At 34.5% G+C, this 26,194-nt stretch overlaps 1 protein-coding gene across 3 annotated transcripts in view; it reads right to left on the bottom strand.

Moving 5' to 3' along the window:
- Positions 1-26,194, bottom strand: part of Rbms3 (RNA binding motif single stranded interacting protein 3) — a 665,566-nt gene that overhangs the window by 75,656 nt on the left and 563,716 nt on the right. For 2 of the 3 annotated variants that reach the window (XM_026406224.2, XM_077795653.1), the window contains exon 10: positions 26,044-26,094. The exons of the other annotated variant lie outside the window; for it this stretch is intronic. In XM_026406224.2, the coding sequence (XP_026262009.1) occupies positions 26,044-26,094 (51 nt within the window). The remainder of the gene's footprint in view (positions 1-26,043; positions 26,095-26,194) is intronic. 3 annotated transcript variants of the gene reach the window in all.

The following is a 26,194-nucleotide window of genomic DNA, read 5'->3' as shown; positions in this document are numbered from 1 at the left end:
TTCCTTAAATGGATAGGCAATTCAAGATAGATTAGGATGTATTTTTAGAAACAAAAATTAATCTGCATTTGAAGAAGTCGATCTTGGATTTTTTTTTTTTTTTTGTAATTGACAAAGCTAGATTTTTTTTTTCATAATAAGAATTTTATCCCCTTCAAGTACTAAGAGGACTATTCAAATGAGAGTACACATGCCAAACTATCTGCAATGGCAGAGCCCTAATAACCTTTTGAAAGATGTTTTGGTGACTTGTGGATTTTAGAATCAAGGACATTAAATAACTAATACACTGATTGATACCTACTGAGTGCCCACTATGTCTTACTTTGAAAGAACTTAGAGTTAAGTAACCTTCACAAGCAGTAACTATGCAAGTTTCAAAAATGTAATGCAGACAAAGTAATTAAGATTAAATTTTCTCACAGTTCTAAGCATTGGCAATACTGTCGAATACTGTCTTCATTTAGTGTAAAATTTGGGCTGGCTGATGCTCACATTCAACTCCTGGCGTCACAGATGAATTTCTGCTTCCCCCTCTAACTTAGGCCATAGGCTGACTAAGCTGGACACCTCTACAGTAGAAGACTGTGGTCTCCATAAAGCACCCTGAGATCATTGAGTGCCAGGCTGAAGAACAGAATGTAAGAAGGAAATTGCTCTTAAAATCAAAGGACAATTGTAGGCACACCAGATTGTGCCTAAAAATATCCTTAATTGGTAGCTTAATTACCAGGATCAAAATTTCTTTATAGGGCTAGATTGCTGATATCCTGTGGGATGGATGGCTAATCTCTGAAGGAGAGTTGAGATAATTACATATGTGTTAATTTCCGTTGTCAATCACAGCTCATTTATGAAGAAGGCCTCTTTCACCTTAGCTCTAATAAATGACAGTTGTCAAACTACTTGTTAATGCACTGGTAATATTTTACCATGCCAGGCCTCCTGACCATTTTGCCTACAACCCCCAAATGTTTTTATTCAATTGACAGTTTTTATTATTTGCATGACTGTAGAATAGCAAACAGATCTTCCACAAGTCTACACAGCTACCTATTCTGACTGGTATTTTGTAAGATTAAAGAGCTAAAATGTTGAGTTACAATTTCATAATTTCTTTCACAAAATAGATCTAATGAATAGTAATATGTAATAAAAGATGTTTCTACACAGTGTTCCCAAGTATATAAAATTCATACTTTATTAAAAATAATAAGCTACATTGGTTTATGATAGTTTCTGTGATTTTTAAAATAAGTATTTCTCTTATACACATTCATTGGAAACCATAATGAAACAAGAACTCAATTCTTAAAGTTAAAAACACAAATGACGTGCCAAGAATATGTCCACATAAGGAATGATGATTTGATGATTTTATCCCATCCTAGTTAGTACATCTATAGTGTGGATTCAAATGAGTAAAAGTTGAGGGGTTTTTTTTGTTTTTATTTTTTGGTACCAGCAATGGAACCCAGTGGTGCTTAACCACTGAGCCACATCCCAGAAAATTTTTATTTTATATTTTGAGATAGGGTCTTGCTAAGTTGCTTAGGGCCTTGCTAAGTTGCTGAGGAACTCTATTTCATAGGAACATGGAGCCTGCTGCTATCTAGAATTCCCGGTTTCCAAAGGTAATTCTGAGAGGGAGTCAGAGGCATCCTCAGTATTTAAATAAAATTGTACAAAATAGAGAAATCATCAAAGATCTTCTTATTTTGATTATAACTACTAAGAGACAAAATTACAATGAGATTGCAGCAGGAGAGAAGAACAAAAATTATAAGTGGAATTAGCAATTGTGGCAATTACTGACTTCACAAAGTGTGTGCTAAGCAAGGGTTAGCATGAAAACTGTCAGTCTATGCATTAAAATGCAGTTCAGATAGCTGTATTTCTTTCCCTGGAAGCTTCACTTTCTCTTCCTTCCATGAGAAATTCTCTTTTTCTGGTCTTTTATTCTATCTGTTCATCTCAGGTGTCTTGGAAGAGACACCGTAGGCCTTGATGCCACAGACTGGTAAACTAAAATTGATTTTTTTCCCTGGGGGAATGGGCTGGGACTCATGATTGTCCTTTGTTTGGACCCAACTTCATTATTAGAAGCCACTTGATGAAATCGACTGGATTTATTTCCAGTATTAAAACTCCTGTATTTGGACAATTATTCTCCAAGCCATAATATTAATGGAGGATTATAAGCAAAACCTCGTAAGTATTTTAAAATAACTGATTAGGAATAAACCTTACAGACAAGTAGGATATATTCTGTCTTCATTAATTATTTATTTCTCATTTTTAAAACGATGTGAGCCTACATGAAAATAGATGAAAAAAGGCTATATTTTGTTTTATTTCTAATTTACAAAATAAGTAACATCTAATAAAAGGAAAATGATGGAATAATATTACTCTAGGAGAACTATTTGAGTTAGGTGTAATTCAGAACTACTTGGTCTTTTTTATTTAGTAAAGGGAGTGTTGAAATAATAAAAGGGTTTCCTCTTCAAAAACAAACAAAAATTATTACATAATGTTTAAAATGAATTACATGTTATGATGATAAACCATCCTGTGTATAGTAAATTAAAAGGGATTTTTGCTATGGTTTCAGAAAGGGCTCTAGTTAACATAGATTTAACAAACACAGTGACACTTTTTTTAGATTGTGTTTTTACAAAACTTTCTCACAATTATTCATTATGTGTTCCATTTGTCTTTTATGTTTTGTTTTTCTGCAGTATTGGGTATTAAACCCAGGAACACTAACACTGAGCCATACTCCCAGCCCTTTAGAAATTTTGTGTTGAGACAGGGTCTTGCTTAGTTGCTGAGGCTGCCTCTAATTTGCAATCCTTTTGCCTTGGTCTCCCAGGTTACTGGGATTACAGGAGTGCATCACCACACTAGCTAACCTACCCGTTTTAAAATGCAAAAACTGTTATTAACTTGATAAACTAAAACATCTCTACAATACTCAGGTTATTGTGGGCCATATGAATGGTTATGAAGATTAAAAATAAGGTCTATTAACTTCAGATATCATCCAACATTATATAATTTTGAGCCACAAAGAATTAAAATATGATACTATTTAAATAAATCTGCAACCAAAGTCAAAGCTCTTAACTAAAACATAAAACTCTTTTCCACTTAAAATATAACAGTGGGGTTGCTAAAACATTAAAAGTATCTTACTTATGCTAATTTTATCAAAATTAATGGACATAAAATAACATTAATATTTTGTATTCTACATACAGACAGAACCAATCATATTTTTTATTAATTTCTCAAATTGATTTGCTGTGGGTTAAATTAATAACCTCAAATATAAAAATTTAATGAAGAATCAAACCAGATATAATGAAATAGAATTGGTGTCAACCGGATTGAAACATACCTGTCCCAGTTCTGCCACACACTTGTGTGATACTAGAAAAATCAATTAACCTCTCTGAGTCTCACTTCCTTCATCCATAAAAACATTATTCTACAATAGTCAGGTTTATCTTTTGTTGTAGCACATGAAATATTATCAAGAGCCTCATAAGGAGATGGAGTGAAGAACTTCTCTGTGACCTAAAAAGGCAGAGTATTGCTCCAGAGAGGAGAAGATTCCAAATTCAAAAGCCAGTGCACCTGCTTGCTGATGCCTGGAATTTTCTAGAAGGCTAATTTTTTTTTATTACAGATTAATAAAAAAAATTGCACATAAGCCAGTCCATTAACTATTTCCAACCAAGATACTAATCACCTGAAGGCCTTTTAAAGGAAGCACTCGCTAATCACCTGAAGGCCTTTTAAAGGAAGCACTCGCTCTATAATTTGAGGTGGAATGGAAGGCTACTTTTTATTTCCTCTGGTTCCTCTCTGGGCTCCCCCAAATCCAGGTGTGCATATAGACAGGAAGGCATGCACGTGCACGCGCGCACACGCACACACACACACACACACACACACACACACACACACACACACACCTCTACACTCATTCTATGTCAGAGCCTGCTAATCATCTCAGAGTCCCATGTATCTTTCTTCAATAGAATTTATGACTAGTTTAATTTCATGTTAATTGATAGACTAATTTGACTTCTCTCTTTCTTTCCCAATACACTGGAAATTTCATAAGGATAGAAATTATACCTGACTTACTGTCTACTACATCCCTGTTTATGGAAAGTTAAAAATGTCAGGCACATAGCAGATTCTGTAATAAATATTGTTTAAATAAAAAAGCAAAAGATATGTGGAACATCCAAGTGTCTTCAAGGAAGGACATCCCCAACCAGAGGAAAAAATGTTGACTATATGGCTGAAGTTCCTAAAAACAAATTATACCTGGTTGACATTGTACCAAAATCTGACTTCAAATATTTGATGTTATTGGTTAGTATATCTTTATTTTTTATTAACCATTTTTTTCCTTGCTTGTACATAAGTTCCATTAGAAAGAAACTTTTATTTTTATTCGGTTTTATTTTGAGGGGATATACTATAGATTGAACCCTTCGATGCTTTACCACTAAGCTACATCTCCAGTCTTCTTAAATTTTATTTATTTATTTGTTTGTTTGTTTGTTTATTTATTTATTTTTGAGGCAGGGACATACTAAGTTACTGAAGTTCTTGATAAGTTGCATAGGCTGGATTTGAACTTGGAATCCTCTTGCCTCAGCCTCCTGAGTTATTGGGATTACAGACATGAGCCAGTGTATCCAGACTTTGCTCAATTCTGTTTTCTATTCCAAGTTCTTAGAACATTGCTGGGCCCATAGCAGACACATAGGAAGTGTCCAATAAATGAAGAAATGTGAATGAATGACTCTGGCTTCATTTTTCTAACAAGTTTACTGACTTAAAAGCAATCTAAAACCTTTAGAATTAAAGAAAGAAAAATTAGAAAAAATGCACTTTTTTATTCTTTTAAGATTTCATGCAATATAAATTTTACTGATTCTACTAAAAATATTCCAAGAATCATTTAATCACACAATAGTTATAATTTTCAGCTCTTAAGCCATCCCTTGGAGGATTCTTAAATACCTTGAGATTAATAAAATTTAAAACACATTTTCTTTCCTCTAAAGAATCTTTCAAATGAACATTTATTTTTCATTTGAAACCCCCATGTTTCTAGTCCACGTACACTTGCAGTGTCCTCTCAAGTTGTAAATGAACACAATACCTTTATTTTATCTATTTATTTTTATGTGGTGCTGAGGATCAAATCCAGTACCTCACGTGTATTAGGCAGGTGCTCTCCCACGGAGCCACAACCCCTACTACTGCTCTCATAATTTTGATGAGACTTATATGATCATTAACAGGCTACTTTAGGACAAAGAATGCTTTTCCTAAGCAATCAATGAATACATTTTCTAAAAAGCATATAAGGAATAACAAACTACTTTTAAGTAGGTTCAAATTCCAGAATTCTGAGGGAGTTTAGCAATTCAAAATGGAAAAAAAAAAGTAGCACGTGTTATCTGGTGGATATTCACTTGAGATTGCTCACTTAACAAATTCAGGAAGAGAAGACATACCTTAAACAGAAGTATGGTACAATTTTGTAATTGTCTAACAAATTTAATCTGTGTATGACTAAAAGTAAATGCAGAGAGGGGGAAGGAAAGAACAGCCTATCAGAGAGTGCAGGGATAGAGGTAAAATAAATGGACTTTCTTTCTTGCATAATCTTGACTGCACTAGGAAATCAATGCTATGACGATTAATTTCATCTTCTAGGACAGTTGTAAAAAAGAAGCTGTGTCACCCAGAATTTCTCTCATCATATCCCTGGCCATGCATGGTAGAAAGGGACAAGTTCAAATGATTGGTCCATTCTGATTTGCACAGAACTATCTATATAACTTCATACACAAGGGTGACGATAACTAACAGGGGTGCCTTGTTGAATGATTGGAAAGAAACACTGGGAACTCATTCTAGTCCATTTAAAAAAGAAAGTCTGAACATATATGGTTATACCTTGGAAATTTGTTCAAAGTGCATAATTAAGAATCTTACTTTTTTCCTTTGTTAAAATTATAAAAGTAAATAAAATAAAAATAAAAAAATTTAATACTGGTTCAGGTGTCACTAATGAGATGGTACCGATGAAAGGTCTGTATTTGAAATGTTTAATCCATTTGTGTTACAGGTAATATTTCACTAAAAGGCCCCTTTGTTCCTGTCAGTGAATCCACATTCTTTTGACAATTTCAGACTGAACCTCACTGTTAGGAAAAGGTCATGAAGGAAAGTTAAATCTTGAACCATAATCCAATTTGTAAACACTTGCCTAGAGATGTAGACATACTGTTAGGGTTCTTAAGAAACTTACTTTAAACTTCTGCTTTTTAAAAATGTCAAATGGGATGAGGGAAAAGAATTCCATCTATAAAATACTCAGGGCAAGGAAAAAAAAAACACAGGAAAACATGATGTTCTTCAATAATTTAGCTCTCACATTCCTTGTATATAATTTTTTGAAGTTGGCTCCTTGAAACACTGGAATTAGTGAGTCATAGGAGCTCATTACTCCTATGCTCAGGAAAAGTAGATCTTATTACTCGCATCAACCATAACATTAGAGGAAAATACAGTTTAACATTCTAAGACCCAAAGATGGAAATTATCCAGAAAAGCCAGAAATAGTCTATGCTTGTCTGTACAGAAAGGAGAAAAACTGTTTAGGATCATGAAAAAGAGGCAATCTGTTCTGCAAACAGTAGAATGTGGACTTGATAAAGGAGCTAATTGCTTCTTTGGTTTGTACCAGGCAGGGGGTTTGCTGCTGGGCCTTTCCAATGTTGTTGCTTTCCCTCTCTAGGTTGGTAGCTATAGAGGAAAACCAATTTAACAAAAACCAAAAAGTCTGCCTGAACCGTCCTGCAGGATTGGAATGAAAGTTTTTCTCAAACATATATGACAACTCCTAAAGCCTTTATAGCAAATCCTATACTTCAGTAGAGGCTGAATAATGATCTTTAAGACTTCTGCTAATTTGAAATGTCTATTTTCTAATTTCTCACTTGGATCAAAACTGTAAGGTGCATATACATTCGGTTCATTTAAAAAGGCATGTGTAATATAACACATAGTTAACATTAAAATTATAGTTATGAAAAAACAAAATTAAGCTGCTAAAGAATCTTTCTTGAAGGGACATAGGAACACTCTTGATTTAATACAGGTAAGACAAGTACACTTCATATAATGTCATCATACGAATTCGTATTTCTAAGTCTAAAATGTATCGTATAGCTAAAGCATGGCAATTATTAATGAAAGAAAATGGATTGCTAGAAATCCCATCTGTTCTCTCTAATAGGAATGAATGACTCCCAAGTCTGTTATTGCCACTTTCAAGTGCCAAACCTCAATTTAAAGTTATATATTGAAAGTCTTTATCTGGTCTTACAAATTCAGCATGCCCGAAAGGAATTCCATGTCCCTGATCTTGAATTTATTCCTTCTCTTACACACACTGATTCATTTTAAGAACATTAACCTACTAGGCTAAAATCTGCTAGAGTCTGTTTTAACCACCCCATGCATACATACTCCACATCCCCTTCCTTAGTTCTTTAGTTTCATCTCTATACCTTTTATTCTTTTTATTCTCTCCCTAATTTATACCACAAATTTCTTCACTGTTTCATGGTTTGTTTTCTTTTCCTTTTTTTTGTATCATATAAATGCAATTTTGGATATCCTCATATAAACACATTTGCATTATAAATATAAATCAGTGTTTTATTAAATAATATCTATTATGAAAATCAGCATATGTGGACAGTAACATATCTGTACGTAGTTTACACACACCCATGCATGCATGTATCAACCCAGCTGTTTATATTACATTTATTATAAAGTACCCTTTAAAATAAAGTGCATATATGCATCTTGAAAAGTCTTTTCATTTTTTAGTATGATACTAGAATCTAAGAATTTTATCATGTAACATGTAATACAAACGGGCATCATAATGATCTTTTTGTATTGATTGAAAATTCTTAGATATACAAGACTGAGGAGACAAAAGGCTTTATTGGAAAATAAGAACTGATTTTTAATATGCAGCATTGTTATGCAGAAATGGTTCTAATGTGTATTGATTAAAAAACCTTTAAGTTTATCTCTCTGAGAAAGGGTCTCTCTTGTGAATGGAAGTTTAAATATTATTATTCAGAGCCCAAGCTGATAATGAGGCTGATTTCCTTTGTGCTAAATGAGAATTGAAAAGCTGAGAGCACAAGGTTCTTTTTAAGGTAGATAAGGAGAGACCTTCTTTCTGATCATTTGCTTCTGGTTTTCTCAGCTTATTTTTAGTATTTCTCTTCTACTTTGTGCAGTAGCTTCATACCTATGTTGAAATTTTGGAAAGAATAAGCAGCACCTTAATTTTTTTTTCCCCTTAGTACTGGGATTGAACTAAGGGACACTGAGCCAAATCCCCAGCCCTATTTTGTATTTTATTTAGAGACAGGGTCTTACTGAGTTGCTTAGCGCCTCACTGTTGCTGAAGCTAGCTTTGAACTCTCTATCCTCCTGCCTCAGCCTCCGGAGCCTCTAGAATTACAGGCATGAACCACCGTGCCCAGCTTTAATTAAAAAAAAAAATTACACATAAACAGCATGCTGCCAACTGATTATTTCCATTTCTTCTTACAAAGTTTGCAGGAAGTTTGGTTTTCTTGTCTCTGTTGCTGATAGGGTCAGTTCTCAAGTGCAGCTTCAGAGTTAGCTGAACCTTGAGTATGTACGATAAGATGAAATCACTTGATGGTATCAACTACAGCCAACACCAAGCCATCAATTTAGGCAGAGACTCAAATTTTCTCATGTTCTATACTGAATAATTCTATCCTTTTGGTTCAGTTTGCTATCAAAGAGTGCATTTTATACCCAAGTCACCTCAGCAAGAATGTCAGCATCTAGGGCTACTGAGAGCTATAAGCACTTCTTGAGCCAATAAGTGATGGTGGCTGATTGGTTTCCTGCTGGCCATCAATGTTTTAGGCAAAATTTGCCTTTTGAGCACTTGAAGGCACAGTGCTGCAAGATCTCAAGTTAAGAATGTGTTCAAATACTTATGAAGGCTGTGAAGATGCTACTTGAGGATAATTCTTGCATCCTTTTGTAACAGTGGTCCCTTCTCCTTCTAAATATAGCCCTCATTGCTGTAAGGCTTATTTTTTTTTTCTGTTTTATTTATTTTTACATACATGACAATAGTGGAATGTGTCACACTCATTATTACCCATTTATAGCACAAGTTAATCTTAACTCTGTATATAAAGTATGTTCACACCAAATTATGCCATTATACATGTACTCTTTTTTTTGTATTACAATTCTTAATACACATATATACCACAATTTTTCATATCTCTGTTTGTATATAAGGTATGTTGACACCAACATCACTAAAAAAGAACAAAATCATGGCATTTGCAGGTAAATGGATGGCATTAGAGAAATTATGCTAAGTGAAGTTAGCCAATCCCCAAAAAACAAATGCCAAACGTTGTCTCTGATATAAGGGGAGAGACTCCAAGTGGGGTAGGGAGGGAGAGCATGAGAGGAAGATTATTTCAAGATAGGGAAGAGGGGTGGGAGGGAAAGAAAGGGGGAAGGGGAATAGCAAGGATGGGGGAATGTGATGGTCATCATTATACAAAATATAAGTAAGAAGATTTTTTTCTCTTTTCTCCCCTCTTGCTCTCCTTAACAGGATTAAGGAGTCTGTGTTATCTTTTTTTCCCCTTGTTAACTGCCCTTGAACACACCCACTATAGGAAGGAGATGCCTGCTGAGGATCTGGGAAGTGAAAGTTTCCCAAATGAACAAGTGAATCCTGACCACCATGTGGACACCTTGGGACCCCCTACCAGAGCATACCTGGAATGTAACCCTTGAAGTTCCTTTAAAACTCCCCTGTCCCTCCTGATCTGGAGAGTCACAGCCTTTGGGATTGAAGTCCCCTGTGTTTATCCTTTGCTAGCACAGCAATAAACCTTCTTTTTCCTTTTTTGCAAATCCCTGTCCTCATTATTAAATTGGCATTGATTGGCACTGGAGAAAGGGAACAAGCTTTTGGTATGTGCCTGAAGAATAACTACTTAGGTGGACAAGTATATGCTTCTCTCTGTCTACATAACTGCAGTTTTAAGACAGAGAGACAACATTATTCGACACATACTTTTTTTCTTACTGTCCCTTACATGAGGAGGTAACAGCCTTTACCTGGATCATCTTATATTTCTCTCTTTAGGGTTCTGTAGTTTTCACTGTATAAATCTTTCACCTCTTTTGTTAGGTTGATTCCCAAGTATTTTATTTTTTTGAGGAATGGTGTGTTTTTCCTCATTCCCATTTCAGAAGTTTTGTCGCTGATATACAGAAATGCCTTTGATTTATGCGTGTTGATTTTATATCCTGCCACTTTGCTGAATTCATTTATTCGTTCTAGTAGTTTTTTTGTAGACCCTTTTGGGTCTTCTAGGTATAGAATCATGTCGTCCGCAAATAGTGATAATTTAAGTTCTTCTTTTCCTATTTTTATGCCTTTAATTTCTTTTGTCTGTCTAATTGCTCTGGCCAGTGTTTTGAGAACTATATTGAATAGAAGTGGTGAGAGAGGGCATCCCTGTCTTGTTCCAGATTTTAGAGGGAATGCCTTCAATTTTTCTCCATTTAGGATGATGCTAGCCTGAGGTTTAGCATAGATAGCTTTTGCAATGTTGAGGTAAGTTCCTGTTATCCCTAGTTTTTCTAATGTTTTGAACATAAAGGGATGCTGTACTTTGTCGAATGCTTTTTCTGCGTCTATCGAGATGATCATATGGCTCTTATCTTTAAGTCTATTGATGTGGTGAATAACATTTATTGATTTCCGTATATTGAACCATCTTTGCATCCCAGGGATGAATCCTACTTGATCATGGTGCACATTTTTTTTTATGTGTTTTTGTATCCAATTCACCAGAATTTTATTGAGGATTTTTGCATCTAGGTTTATTAGAGATATTGGTCTGTAGTTTTCTTTCTTTGAGGTGTCTTTGTCTGGTTTCCGAATCAGGGTGATGTTGGCCTCATAGAATGAATTTGGAAGAGCTCCCTCCTTTTCTATTTCCTGAAATAACTTGAAAAGTATTGATATTAATTCTTCTTTAAAGGTTTTGTAAAACTCCGCTGTATACCCATCCGGTCCTGGGCTTTTCTTGGTTGGTAGTCTTTTGATTGCTTCTTCTATTTCATCCATTGATATTGGTCTTTTCAAATTGTGTGTATCCTCTTGGCTCAGTCTGGGCAAATCATATGACTTAAGAAATTTATCGATGTCTTCACTATCTTCTATTTTATTGGAATATAGGTTTTCAAAAGAATTCCTAATTATCTTCTGTATTTCTGTAGTATCTGTTGTGATACTGCCTTTTTCATCCCGTATGTTAGTAATTTGAGTTCTCTCTCTTCTTCTCTTCGTTAGCATGGCTAAGGGTCTATCAATCTTATTTATTTTTTCAAAGAACCAACTTTTAGTTTTGTCAATTTTTTCAATAGTTTCTTTTGGTTCAATTTCATTGATTTCCGCTCTGATTTTAATTATTTCTTGCCTTCTGCTACATTTGCTGTTGTTTTGCTCTTCCTTTTCTAGGGCTTTGAGATGAAGTGTGAGATCATTTATTTGTTGTTTTTTTCCTTTTTTGAGGAATGACCTCCAGGCGATGAATTTCCCTCTTAAAACTACTTTCATTGTGTCCCATAGATTCCGATATGTTGTGTCTGTATTTTCATTTATCTCTAAGAATTTTTTGATTTCCTCCTTTATGTCTTCAGTAACCCATTGATCATTCAGTAACATATTGTTCATTTTCCATGTGATGTAGGATTTTTCCTTCCTTCTTTTATCATTGATTTCCAGTTTCATTCCATTATGATCAGATAAAATGCACGGTATTATCTCCACCCCTTTATGTTTACTGAGGGTTGCCCTATGGCATAATATATGGTCTATTTTTGAGAAGGATCCATGTGCTGCTGAGAAAAAAGTATATCCACTTGATGATGGTTGATATATTCTATATATGTCAGTTAAGTCTAGGTTATTGATTGTGATATTGAGTTCTATAGTTTCTTTATTCAACTTTTGTTTGGAAGACCTGTCCAATGGTGAGAGAGGTGTGTTGAAGTCACCCATAATTATTGTGTTGTGGTCTACTTGATTCTTGAACTTGAGGAGAGTTTGTTTTATGAACATCGCAGCACCATTATTTGGTGCATAAATATTGATAATTGTTATGTCTTGTTGGTGAATGGTTCCTTTTAACAGTATATAATGTCCTTCCTTATCCCTTTTGATTAACTTAGTCTTGAAGTTGATTTTATTTGATATGAGGATGGCCACCCCTGCTTGTTTACAAGGACCATGTGCGTGGTATATTTTTTCCCAACCTTTCACCTTCAGCCTGTGTATGTTTTTTCCAATCTAAGCAGGAAGTGTGAATCAGGCGGTATAGCAAAACCAGATTTCAAACTATACTACAGAGCAATAGTAACAAAAACAGCATGGTACTGGTACCAAAACAGGCGGGTGGACCAATGGTACAGAATAGAGGACACAGAGACTAATCCACAAAGTTACAACTATCTTATATTTGATAAAGGGGCTAAAAGCATGCAATGGAGGAAGGATAGCATCTTCAACAAATGGTGCTGGGAAAACTAGAAATCCATATGCAACAAAATGAAACTGAATCCCCTTCTCTCCCCATGCACAAAAGTTAACTCAAAATGGATCAAGGAGCTTGATATCAAATCAGAGACTCTGCCTCTGATAGAAGAAAAAGTTGGCTCCAATCTACACATTGTGGGGTTGAGCTCCAAATTCCTTAATAGGACACCCATAGCACAAGAGTTAACAACAAGAATGAACAAATGGGACTTACTTAAACTAAAAAGTTTTTTCTCAGCAAGAGAAACAATTAGAGAGGTAAATAGGGAGCCTACATCCTGGGAACAAATTTTTACTCCTCACACTTCAGATAGAGCCCTAATATCCAGAGTATACAAAGAACTCAAAAAATTAAACAATAAGATAACAAACAACCCAATCAACAAATGGGCCAAGGACCTGAACAGACACTTCTCAGAGGAGGACATATAATCAATCAACAAGTATATGAAAAAATGCTCACCATCTCTAGCAGTCAGAGAAATGCAAATCAAAACCACCCTAAGATACCATCTCACTCCAGTAAGATTGGCAGCCATTATGAAGTCAAACAACAACAAGTGCTGGCGAGGATGTGGGGAAAAGGGTACACTTATACATTATTGGCGGGACTGCAAATTTGTGCGGCCAATTTGGAAAGCAGTATGGAGATTCCTGGGAAATCTGGGAATGGAACCACCATTTGACCCAGCTATTGCCCTTCTCGGACTATTCCCTAAAGACCTTAAAAGAGCGTACTACAGAGATACTGCCATATTGATGCTCATAGCAGCACAATTCACAATAGCTAGACTGTGGAACCAACCCAGATGCCTTTCAATAGATGAATGAATAAAGATGGGAGGGGAGGGGAGGGGGGATAGTAGGGGATAGGAAAGGTAGCAGAATACAACAGTTACTAATAGGGCATTATGTAAAAATGTGGATGTGTAACTGATGTGATTCTGCAATCTGTATTTGGGGTAAAAATGGGAGTTCATAACCCACTTGAATCTAATGTATGAAATATGATATGTCAAGAGCTTTGTAATGTTTTGAACAACCAATAAAATACATAAATAAATAAAAGGGACAAGTTTTTCTTTTCCTCTTCTCTCTCAACCCTTCCCTAACCTGGGGGCAGGGAAAAAGATTACCTTGAGTTAGCTGTTCTGTACAGGAAAGAGATGTCTCCAGAAGAACTAGGAAGTCAGGATCTCCCGAATTAACAAGCCAATTTCCACACACCCTCAGGGAGCACCTGGGACCCCCTGTCAGGGCACATCTGGAATGCAGCCCTTGAATAGCTTCTTTAAAAGCCCTCTCTTTTCCCAGATGGGGGGAATCATAGCCACTGGGACTGGAGTCCCAGTGTTGCTCTTTTGTTAGCAAAGCAGTAAAACTTCTTTTTCCTTTTTGTTTTTTTCAAAACCTTGCCCTCCTTTTGGATTGGCATGGCAGCGACCAGGACTCAGCTTTCAGTGACATTTTTACATCAAATGAAGCCATGGAAAACTATGTGCCTGAAGAATAACTACTTAGGTGCACAAGTATATGCTTCTCTCTGTCTACGTAAATGCAGGTTTAAGATAGAGAGACAACATTATTCGACACATACTTTTTTTTCTAGAATATAAAAGTAGGAAAAAAAATCCTCTTTGGGCCATCTGATACTTTTGTTTTTAAATCAGAGAATAAAACAATAGGACCAATTTTATTTATTTAAACTGTTTTGGCCTTAACCTTAGAAAATTCAAGGTGAAATGTAGATGTCCCATTGTAATAACTACCCACAATCTAAGTTTTAAGAAATATATTTCCTCTGCTATGATTTTTGTTCCATTTTTCTTGGTTTAACCTTTTGAACAGGTCTTTTCTTGTAAGTAGCTTCAGTGCATTTTTTAAGAGTAGATGAGACAGATGTAAGTCCTTGTTAGTGTTGGGTCTGAATAGAGTGGATATCTCCTTTTTATTCAGTTCCATATTGGTACCCAAAAGTGGCAGGAGGGTGTCCTTGGAAAATCAGGTCCTAAAATAGTAGATCTAAAGTTGTTCTGATACTACATGTACAAATTTATTTTTTAAGTTGATTCTTTTATTCACCCCAAATAGAGTATTTACCTACATGGCAAGGAAAAAGAGTTACAGCTTAGTTCTAAAAAAAACAGATCTATCAATTTTTCAGATTTTTAGGAAGGAGAAGAGACAATATGAAACAGAATGAAGAAAAATAATTTTCATGTGCTACAGTGTTTGCCCAAAATGTTCACATATGGCCAGGAAGGGCATAAGCAATGCACATACTAAATTCTGGAATGTTAAAATGAGCATACAAGGTCTTCTATACCCTTGCCAGACTTCTCAGTAAAGCGATTAGAGGAGAAATGGGGAAATAAATACACAGTGTCTCTGGTATAATCAAACCTGCAACTAAAAAGCAGCTAGAATCTACACCATGAATGTGAGAACTTTTCCTAAGTTGTTTTTTTAGCAAACTTTTAAAATAGTTTTTTCTTATCTCTCTCATCTCCACCTCCCTCTCCTATACCTCCTAATTGGTTGACCTACAAAACCCAAGCTATTCAAGACCATTAACCATGATCCTGAATTGCAGATGTAAGTCCTGAAGTAGAAATAACTAAGCTCTTCAAGATCAATTTTCAAAGAAAAACAAAGTTTCCCAATGACATTCTGAGAGGCAAGAAATAGAGAATAATGCATTTTAATATTTAGGGATACTGTTAATATTTAAACCCATTTTTGACTGCATGTTTAATGAATTCTCAAATACTTCACATAACTGCTAAAGACTTAGATATGTGAAGACATTTTCTTCCAAAGTGCTAGGAAAGAGCAAATGGTTCTGTACAGACTCTCTGTCCCCTCCTCCTCAGTCCTTCAGTGATTTCATTAGTAGTTTTTGTTGCCCTGGCAACATTTGTAAAATAAATGATTTACCCTTTCTCTATATGATTTTGTTGCCCTGGTAACTTGCTGTTCTCTAGAGAGTCTGACCTGGACATTCTTTTGGCTGTATATTTGCTTTCTTTAGGAAACAGAGCTTTAATGGGTTGAATACTTAGCATTATGTTTCTATTTAATTATATTTAATATGCTAAGTGGCTATTAAGGAAGTAATGCCAATGTCTTCAGGAAGGAACTGGCAAGGTAGTAATATTCTGGTTTACTGATGAAGTGATGAAGACATTGGAAGTACTGTCCAAGGACTCATTGGAGGTCATGTATGATTGGAATTCCATCTCTTAGCAGCTGTCAGTCTCCTGTTTAGAATGGTGTGTCTGATGTTTTAAAAAGTAATAAATTTCAGTTTGAGCTATTCTTTCCTTTTTATGATGCACAGTAAAATAACATTAAAGCACATGGAGAAAAGGCATATACACACATGCAAACATACACACGCATGAATGTGCACATGTACACACACACACAAGTATATACAACATTTCTATAGTATTGAAGTTGAAAGTTTTCAATCAGTGTTAATTGCTTGTGTGAAAAAATTACAGAGACAGTGGCTTATAGACGCATCGCTGTGTACTCTGGACCTGTGTTGGTACCTGGTACTTGGCAGATGGCAACATCTATATCTGAGAAAATTTTTAGGAGTATAAAAAATTATTTTTCAATTTCAAAAGATTCTGGGATTAATACAACTTCTAGATAGATACTCCTGGGTAGGAAGCAGGGTCCTTAGCAAGAAACGTGCACACTCAGAAGCTTTTGGAAGATCTATTTGGATAATGAATGTTATCAACAAAATTATTTTTAAGGGCATAAAATTACTTTATGTTCAGAGCCTTTACATAAGGCATTTTTATAAAGCATTTTCCCATTATGATTGAGTTATCTATTTCTCCATTGGAATTTATGACTTTCACACACATAAGAGACATAATTTACTTTTTCTGTTTTATATTTACAAAATAAACCTAAATTCTAGACAAAAGCATTGGGATTTTTCAAGCTAATCAAAATATGTAGGAAAGTTGGTCAGAGCTGACTAAATGAAAGTTGTCCTTTAATAAACCAAAAGTTACCTTTCCAACCTAATCTTTCCTTATTCATAACAGAAATTTCACTTACTAAAGATTATTTGCCTTTCTGCCCTGAAATAATTTGAGATCCCTACCCATACTTTATGTATGGGGACAAATATTTTTTTTTCAACTAAAATGCCCTCTTAAAGGTCATGTGTATATCTTTATTTTTCCTTGTCCTTAACTGTTCAAAGTTGCTCCCTCATTTTCAATGTTATATAATTGCTAAACATGTGACACATTTTCAGCTGTCCATTTTTAATCAAATCATTTTAAGCATATAAAATATTTCTCTACAATTAAATTGCACATCCGAAGAAAGATTATTTTTTATTTCTCTTCTCCCACTTCCAACACAAAAAGCATAGTATATGCATATCCGAAGCTCAAGAATTAAAAAAAAAAGTTTTAAATTGAATCCCAGTATCTTAATTTCATAGGATGAAGAGTCAATGACTAGTATAGCTAATGGCTCAAGAAAAGGAAGTCTGAATAAAGTGAAAATATAAGGAAAACATTCCTCTCATTTTAACACAATAATGATCATTAGGAAACAAAATGAAAACTCCATATATTCTTAAAAATGACAAACCATTGACCTAAAACGAGCAATTTCTTTTAAAACACTTGCCCACAAATTATTTTTACTTTGTGCTATACTTAAAATCCATGCGGTCCAAAAGATCAACAACTAATTATGAAGGATCTAATAATACAAATTTGGTTAAGATCATGGCATTTTGCAATTCAGTTGCTTTGAGCATTTAGCAACTAAATCATCAACTATGCAACAATCTGGTAGAGTCTGTAAAGTTCCTAGGTGATACTCACAAATCTACAAACAGATTATGTGTTTTAGTCTACTGTGAACATGTCTGACAGAAACCATAAGTTAATTAAAACTGAGTTTGGTGGAGTAAGTACATCTATTCTCAAAAGCAAAAATGGATTTGTATGTGAATTTCTTGAAAACTTCAATATTAGATAGTTCCAATACTATTTAAAATTGTTCCAGAATTTAGGGAAAAAAGAGTCCAAATGATTTTTGTGAAGTTTTTGTAATTCTCATATTCAAAACTGACAAAAATAGTACACCTAAAAGAGACTATCACTTGATAATTTCACTAATAAAAACTGATGCCAAAATAATAAAATATTAATTAGTATAATTAGAAATATGTCTTTAAGAAGTACACAACCTAGACAAATGGTGTTCATGTCAGAGAGGCTCCATCTTAAAAAATAATAATTATAATCCAATTAATACTGATATATTAATAAAATTAATTTGGCCAAAGGAAAACAGACTTATAATAGTTTTTTTGAAAGACTTTTGATTAAATTCAATATCGAATTAAAGAAGATAAATATCTCCTAGCATCATTTCCATTATGATAAGGATTAAATCAAATTATATACTCCAACGATACTGAACCAGCAAAATAAATTATGAAGTATAAATATTAAAAATGAGGTAGAAAATATATTATTTAGGATAGCTATGAAACTCTATCAATCACTGACGTACATTATGGAAAAAATACAAGAATTTAGAGAGATAGCTATTATGAAAATTATTTCATATTATGGGATGGAAGAACAGGCTTAAAAGCATCATGAATGATCAACCAAACATTTCCCCAAGGTGGATATTCTCTAGGACAGCTAATCAGGAACACTGGGTGAAGGAGAGACTGCACTAAATTAAGATAGTCTTAAAGTACAGTAACTAAATATAATATGCAGTCATCGATTGTTTTTTGGTTTGTGCAAATCAACTCTAAAGGTAATTTTGGATGAGTTGAAAAAATTTGATAAGAGGACATAAAAAATTTCTTCATGTGGGGAAATGGAGATTATTAGCTAATTGTTTTAAAAATGTTTGTACAGTGTGATCTCATTTTGATAAAAGACATACATATGTGTGATATTTACTAGTGTTTGTGTGTGTGCTTAGATGTAGGTAGACAAGTAGATGTAGATATAAATACAGATGAGTATCTGGACATATAAAATATTAGATTCTAATTGGAATAATCTCTCTTAAGAGGGAATTGGTGGTTATATATTCCTGTTTTCACTTAGGTATATATTCTAAATTTCAACAATGCTTTGAATAATTAAAGGATATTTTACAAAGAAAATTGGCATATAAGAGTAAATTATTTTTCTATATACCATAGTGACCAATGAGAAAATAGAATACAAATTTCAGAACTATTACAACAACAAAAATTTTAATATGTCAAAGAAAACACACATTTAAGAAATATATTGAATATATAAGAAAGAAACTTAAATGCTCTTTGAATGGCTCAGAAGTCACAATAGAATTCTTCAGTAAATGCAAAGACATTTGGGAAATTTTTTTTCTAAAATATTGGAATTTTTTTTCCAAATGTCTCTTCTCTTATACGTCAATACATAATATTCAACATGATACAAATCTGAATTTCAATAATTTTTTTCTAGCTTGGTAACATGCTACTAAAACTCATACAAAAATGTCAATTTTCTAGAGAAGTTCCTGAGAGCAGGGGGGGAAAACAAAACAAAACAAAACATTGTTAAGGACAAGTTCAGTGTGTGAGATGCTGTAAGTTTACAGTAATTAAAATAGAGCAATTGTAGAAACAAAAAAGCCAGTAACAAACAGAATAGAATTCAGAAGTAGTCCCAAACATGAACAGAGATTTACTCTGTGATAAATATTGGCATAAATTTTAATATCAGTAGAGAAAATATAGATGGCTTATTTTGTAGAATTTTTTATGACAATTGACTATACATTTAAGGAAAAAAGATCTGGATCATTATCTCATCAAATACTACAAAATAAAATTCCAAAGTACTATAAACACATTATGGAACATCAATAATTTAAATTTTACAGTCATTAGAGTCTTTCAAACAGAATCCATATGTTCTATAGCAGTGGTTGACCAAAGAGCCTGAAAACCAAATGTTGCCCTCATCTGTTTCTATAAATAAAGTTTTATTAGAACTGTTACACCATTCATTTATGTGTTGTTCACACTACCACCACAAAACTGAGTAGGTGTGACACAGTCCATATGGCACACTAAACTAAAAATGTTTACTGTTTGGCTGTTTATAGAAAATGTTTGCTGATTCTTGCTCTAAAGAGAATGACTGGACCAAGGGAACATAAATAAAGATAAATTTGAATCCATAAATATCAACTTTTTACATATAAAAACCTATACAATTAAAATTCAAATAAATTGAGAAAATATCTAAGCTAAAGCAAGTGTTGATACACTGATTATAATATTTTATACATAAGATCAAGGTCCTAAGAGAAAAATGAATAAGGTGAATGAAATTAGAGGTCAGAGAAAAAGAAAATAAAATAGATCCATAAACACATGAAAAGCAACTCAACTCCTCCAGGACTCAAAGAAATAAAAGTAAAACATCAGTAAGACACATTCACTACTTATCACTCTAACAAATATTTAAAACTTGAAATCAACCTATGTTGAGGAGGCCCTGAGGAAAGAAAATCGGTTATTAAAGTATAATTTGACAATGATGTATGGTAAATTTTAAAACGTGCACCTTTTATGCTAGCAACTTTTCCTTCAGATATTTTCTCACTAGGACTCAATATTATAATCTTGAGTTTCTAAGCAAGTTGTAAAAGAAGGAACTATGCATGGGAAATCAGTTAAATAGCTTTTAGTGCATTTATGATATATTATGAATTTTTTAAAAGGCTGATATAGAACTGTATGTGTCTCCTATGTAATGATATCCTAAACATTCTTTCTATGTTTTGATGTGGTTTATCCCCCCACAAAGTTTCGTGTTTTGGAAGCTTGATCCATACTGTAAGACTAGTGAAAGGTAGTGGGACCTTTAAGAGGTGGGGTCTAATAATGGGAGAGAATTGGGTTATGATCTACCTCACAAATGGATTAATGCCAGTTGCATGCAGTGGGTAGAGTTTTGCAGGAGCCACTTATTTCCCAGGATAGTAGGTCATTATAAAAGAGTGAGGTTGGAGTCTCCTTGATCTTTTGCATTCTCTTTCATGATGTGATCCCTCTCTTGCATGCTTTCTTAAGCAGACAGAAGACCCTCACCTGGGGCCAGAGAGGTATGACTGCCTCATCTTGGAGTTTCAGCTCCCAAAACTGTAAGCCAAAGTTAATTTCTTTTCTTTATAAAATATCCACCTGCAGGTATTTTGTTATAGCTACACAAAACAAATTAAAACAATCCAATAGGAGAAAAATAAGGCAAGTTGTAATACAATATTTCCAATCTCAAATATGTGTTTATAATACGTACACATTTACATGAATATGCATATATACTGTTATATGCATAAATTGACTGGATGGTAACATGAATTTGTTAACAATGTTCATTTCTGCAGGATAGAATTGATGAGTAAAGGATTTCTAGTTTTCTGTCTTTTAAACTTCTGTGCACTTAAATAGTGGGCCCTGAATGCCACTGTTTATAGATTTTTTTTATAAAGTCACTTAATATTTTTGAAAAACTACTATAGAACATTGGATTTACATGGAACAAAGCAAAGTCAGCTCTGCTTCGTAAAGTAGTTAAGGTGACTCAGAGACTTGCTACAAAATTGTTTTGTTCATATTTGCTTCACCCTAGAAGTACATTTAAAAGGAGGTAACAATGGAAAGAAGATATGGCTCCTAAGTTTGGGTCTCACTCACTTGAATTCTTTCCTGACAGAAATAATATTTATGGGTTAGGGAAGTTGTTTCTTGATGTTGTTAAGTTGAAAAATATTTTATATTAACATATGTATTTGTTTAGCTAAGTTAACTATTTTGCTCGGGTACTTTGGAAATGAAAACATGAGGATTATCATTTTTGTCTGGCTCAGGTATTACAGTAAAAGAGAAATATTCTGAAAACCTTGTTTTTTGAACAGTTATAATATTCTGTAGTATTTGGTATATTGTCAAATTTGGTGATATGCTTTTTAAGAAAACACACTTGGAAATTTGGAGGACAAACTACAGCTTAGGCTTCACCTCTGTGGAGGTAAAGAATAATCAAATCAAGTATTCTGGCTCTCTTATAAAACCTTGTTGTAGAAAGAAAGTTTATATTTGTTCTTTAGCTGTAAACTAGGTTTTATTAATCAGAAAAACGACAATTGAACTATGCATGGTGACAAATCTTCTAATGATTCAATGAAGGCATCTTAAGTTCCTTACATTACTGTAATTAGATAACCAATTTGTAATTAAGTAAAAATGAAAGATGACCTTTCTCCCTGAGATGAAATAGGGCTAACCATATGAAAAATAGCATATTTATGACTCAAATGAGCCTAAATAGAATTCAAGAGAATGGGACTCTACTTTTCTCTTGGGAAGTATTATTTTTTTCTCCATGTCAGTAGCACAAATTTAACAAAATATCCAATGTCGTGGGAATGTCAACCACTTATGGACATGCCATCCTACTATAAGGTACTGTTCTGTCAAGCAGATACTTGGTGTAATCCAATTAATTATTAATATTCTGTTGGTGTGATGGTACAGTTTGGAGTACAACATAGTCATACAAATACAAGTAACCAGATTGTATTGACAGAGTCAGTATATTTACTTGCTCACAGCAAAAAGTGAATTCATATTTTAGGAGGCAGCCCTCTGTCCTTAGAGTCTGTTCAAATGATCAACAATAAAGTGCAAACAGAAATGGGCTTGCTTTCCTACAATCTTTCCAGGAGATTCAATAAGATCCCAGAGTCCAAAAACTGTGATCTGTTTTCTTGCACAAATACCAGAATGGCTATAACCCATGAGAGGAGATCCCCTTTTCCAAGAGCCTTTTTCTAAATCTGAAAAAAAAAAAAAAAAAAAAAAAAAAAAAAAAAACCACTCTGCACACTACTTTGAAAATTACATCTCCAGAGAAGCCAGCTGGAATGGAAAAATTGAGCAAACTATATGCTTATGTTTTTTGTTCCTCATCTTCTTCTTGTTCTATTCCCTTCCTTCTTGACATCAATTTACTTCTCTCTCAACCACACAGTACTCCTCCAGCTTAACCATTCATCTACCATAGAAAAAAGACCAAGGGCACTGTGCTCTACGGTTATATTTTCCTGAAAGACTGATTCTTTTCAGATACAACCCTGATTGATACCATAGGGCCCCTTTAGTCGACTCTGAAAAGGAATCTGAAGGGGCTTCTGGTCCAGGGGATCAATGCATCTGGCTTCCACTCAAGAGTCTGTGATCCAGCTGGGAAGAAGCAGCCTCCACCGTGAGAGGTCACACAGGAGATTTTCTTCAAATGGGGAAGAGAGATGTGATAGGAGAGGAAAGTTGCAACCGCAGTGAACTTATGGGCAACATATTTAGGACATGGTTAGTGACATTTTGAATTTATTTTTCAAGCAGATTCCAGTTACTGATAAAGAAGGTACCCAATGGGCCTTTCCTTTAAGTACAAGGTGTTGAATGGTTTGGTAAGTAAATGAAATAAGTACCAATCTAAAACAATTGGACTTATTTATAGCCAGAAAGTTTATCCTCACCAAACTCATTAGCAAAGTGAGTTAAAAAAAAAAAACATGGAGAAGCTGGGGTTGTGGCTAAGTGCTTGCCTAGCAGGTGTGAGGCACTGGGTTCAATCCTCAGCACCACATTAAATAAATAAATATTATTAAAAAACTCACTGTGAATGTGGTAGAAATAGGTGATATTTGCCAAGTCTCCACTTTTTTTTCTATACCAGCACTCCTTTTCTACAATTGGATAATCTAAAACATAATGTGAAATCTACATATGTAACTTAATACCTTATTTCATTTATTGAACAAAGCACATAATTATTTAGATGTTATTATGTCTATCTTACAAATGAGAAAAGTGCAGTTCAGAAAGTTTAAGGAAATCCCCATATGTAGAAGAGTTTCCTAGGCTGATGTGTGTAACCAAGAATCTATGTTATTAATCATCAATTCATCATTCTTCTAAGATACTGGTTATTTTGTTTCTTCACTTCAAAAAGCTTAAGTATTTTTATTTTTTAGCATGATATTGTGATCTATTTAACTTAATTTCATTGTGAGAATGAAATTAAGGCCAGTTGGGTAATACATACAACCACCAAGACAGGGCAAAGACTGGTAGTATAAACTCTGTGTTCCCCTGACACTGTTTAGTTATTTTTTTCCATGGTAAAGACAAGAATGTGGTGGGTGGTCCAACTATTCCTTTTTCCAGGAATCTGCCCCAGTTAGACATTACATTTTATGTTTAGTGGCCTAAGCTCAATCATGATGTGCAGTGTAGTCATGGGACGTGACACATGATATCAATGAGCAGAAGCCACAGCAAGCAAAATCCAAGGAGACAAAGTAAAACACACACACACACACACACACACACACACACACACACAAACATACACACACACTCCCCTATTGCCAGAGGAAGATACATGAGAAATATACATGCAACCATGAGGTTGAAGCTATTCTGGGCTGGAGAAAGAGGTAGCTGAAAAACTTAGCTGAGGTCCTCAGTAACAGCTCAGATGAAGACCTGAACAACCCTCCTGGATCCTCCTCCTAACGGCTCAAGAAATACTAAGGAGTTTCTATATTTTGACTATCTAAATATTTTGCCAGATCTGCATTCTTTTTAGCCACAAAGAGATGTGTAACCTTGGTGTGAAGACTGAGTAAGCATTATTGCTCTGCGGATAAGCACCTTATTTCTTTAGACAGTGGTTGTTTCCTTCTGGAGTCTCCTTTAGAACTTGGCAGGTCTCTCTGCTTTTCCTATGCTAGCTCACACCATGCTATGCTATATGTTGGTTTGGCAACACATGTTGAATTTTGCCTCATGATTTGGATAGAAGAGTAAGCCTGGATTTGCTGCATATTAGTATGATTTATAGAACACAGAGGAGATGAACTCAGGAAACCCCCAAGGTGTGTAAATAACAGTAAATAGAGGGATTTACAAAATATGTTCCAAAGTTCTGCTGTAGTAACCTACCTATTAGTATTCTTTAAATAAAAACCAAACTGTTGAAATGTTAGCAGCAACATAAGTTCCTTATTTAAAAAAAAAAGAAACGGACAAAGTTCAAATATGAAAAACAGATTCTCTGGCCCTCTCAGTGCAGGAAATGAATGCCTGTGCATTCAGCTCCATGCTCTTTAAACTTAGCTTTTTAGGGTGACAATGCAGCGTTACTCCTTTGTACAACTAACATATTCCATGATAAGGATAATGGTAATAATAATAATGTACAGCATTTAATATTTTTTCATTGTTTTCATAGACATTCTCATTTGATCCTCCCTAAAGCACTGTTAAGTCTAGTGACCAAAAAGGACACAAAGCCATAGATGTGAGCTACCTAGGAGTACACCAGAGAGCAGTCAGGCTCTCTGGTCTGTCTCACACTCTTATGAGTGTGTTGTTATTGAAACACACCTCTCTCTCTCTCTCTCTCTCTCTCTCTCTCTCTCTCTCTCTCTCTCTCTCTCAGAGCTAGAAAATCTTGAAGATGAGACAAGATAAAAGGAATATTGGCCTCCATTCTAGATTCTAATGTCACATATCATGCTCTTCCTTTAGAACAGATGTAATGTGCCAGAAAAAATGGGAAATTTAGCCTGCAGAGAATAATTTGAATATTTTTTGGATGACATTTCCCACTAAAGAAAAGAATTCCTATAGCTAGCTAACCTTATAAAACAACAACAACAACAACAAACTACCCACCTTGCTATCTATAGATCATCATCTATCAGCACAGAACTACCTTCACATTTCAGATATATTGCTTAAGGTCAACACTTGGCTTTGATACTCAAAATTGCCCCCAAACCCACTTCTCACGACATCTGAAGAAGAAAAATGAAGACTTTTCTGGTATAAGGATTTAACAGAGTTCTGAGTTCTTGTATAAAGCAAAAGTTTCTCATTCATAACAAATAGTAGACATCAGCTGGGAGGTTGACTGCTTTTCTGCTATTTCCTACAATAAAGTTTCTATCTATCTCTTCTTTCCCTCTTTATCTACCTGTGTCTCTCTAGCTATCAGTTGTACATGCTTTTGTAGATATTTTCAGGAACAGCTTTTTATCTGGAGAATATGGCTGCCTGAAAGAGTTATAGAATATAACAAAAGCTTTACCCCGAAGCTTCGATGCATTACAAAAGCTTGCACTTGGATAAGAGAAATATTGAGCCTCAGGTGACTGAGAACACTTACTGTTGGTTGCATAACGTATGGCGGATGAGGCATCCATGAAGTACTCTGGACCTATATCAAACAGCATTTATTAGCACAAAGCAATCACAGAGAGAACTGGTTCTTGTGTTCAGTGGAGTCACACTAGGTCATAAGGAAGTGGATTCCATCT

Source organism: Urocitellus parryii, chromosome 3, assembly GCF_045843805.1.
Source record: "Urocitellus parryii isolate mUroPar1 chromosome 3, mUroPar1.hap1, whole genome shotgun sequence".
In the NCBI taxonomy this organism is placed as follows: domain Eukaryota; kingdom Metazoa; phylum Chordata; class Mammalia; order Rodentia; family Sciuridae; genus Urocitellus; species Urocitellus parryii.
The sequence above is the reverse complement of the archived record's forward strand: the minus strand, read 5'-3'. Positions and strand labels throughout refer to the sequence as shown.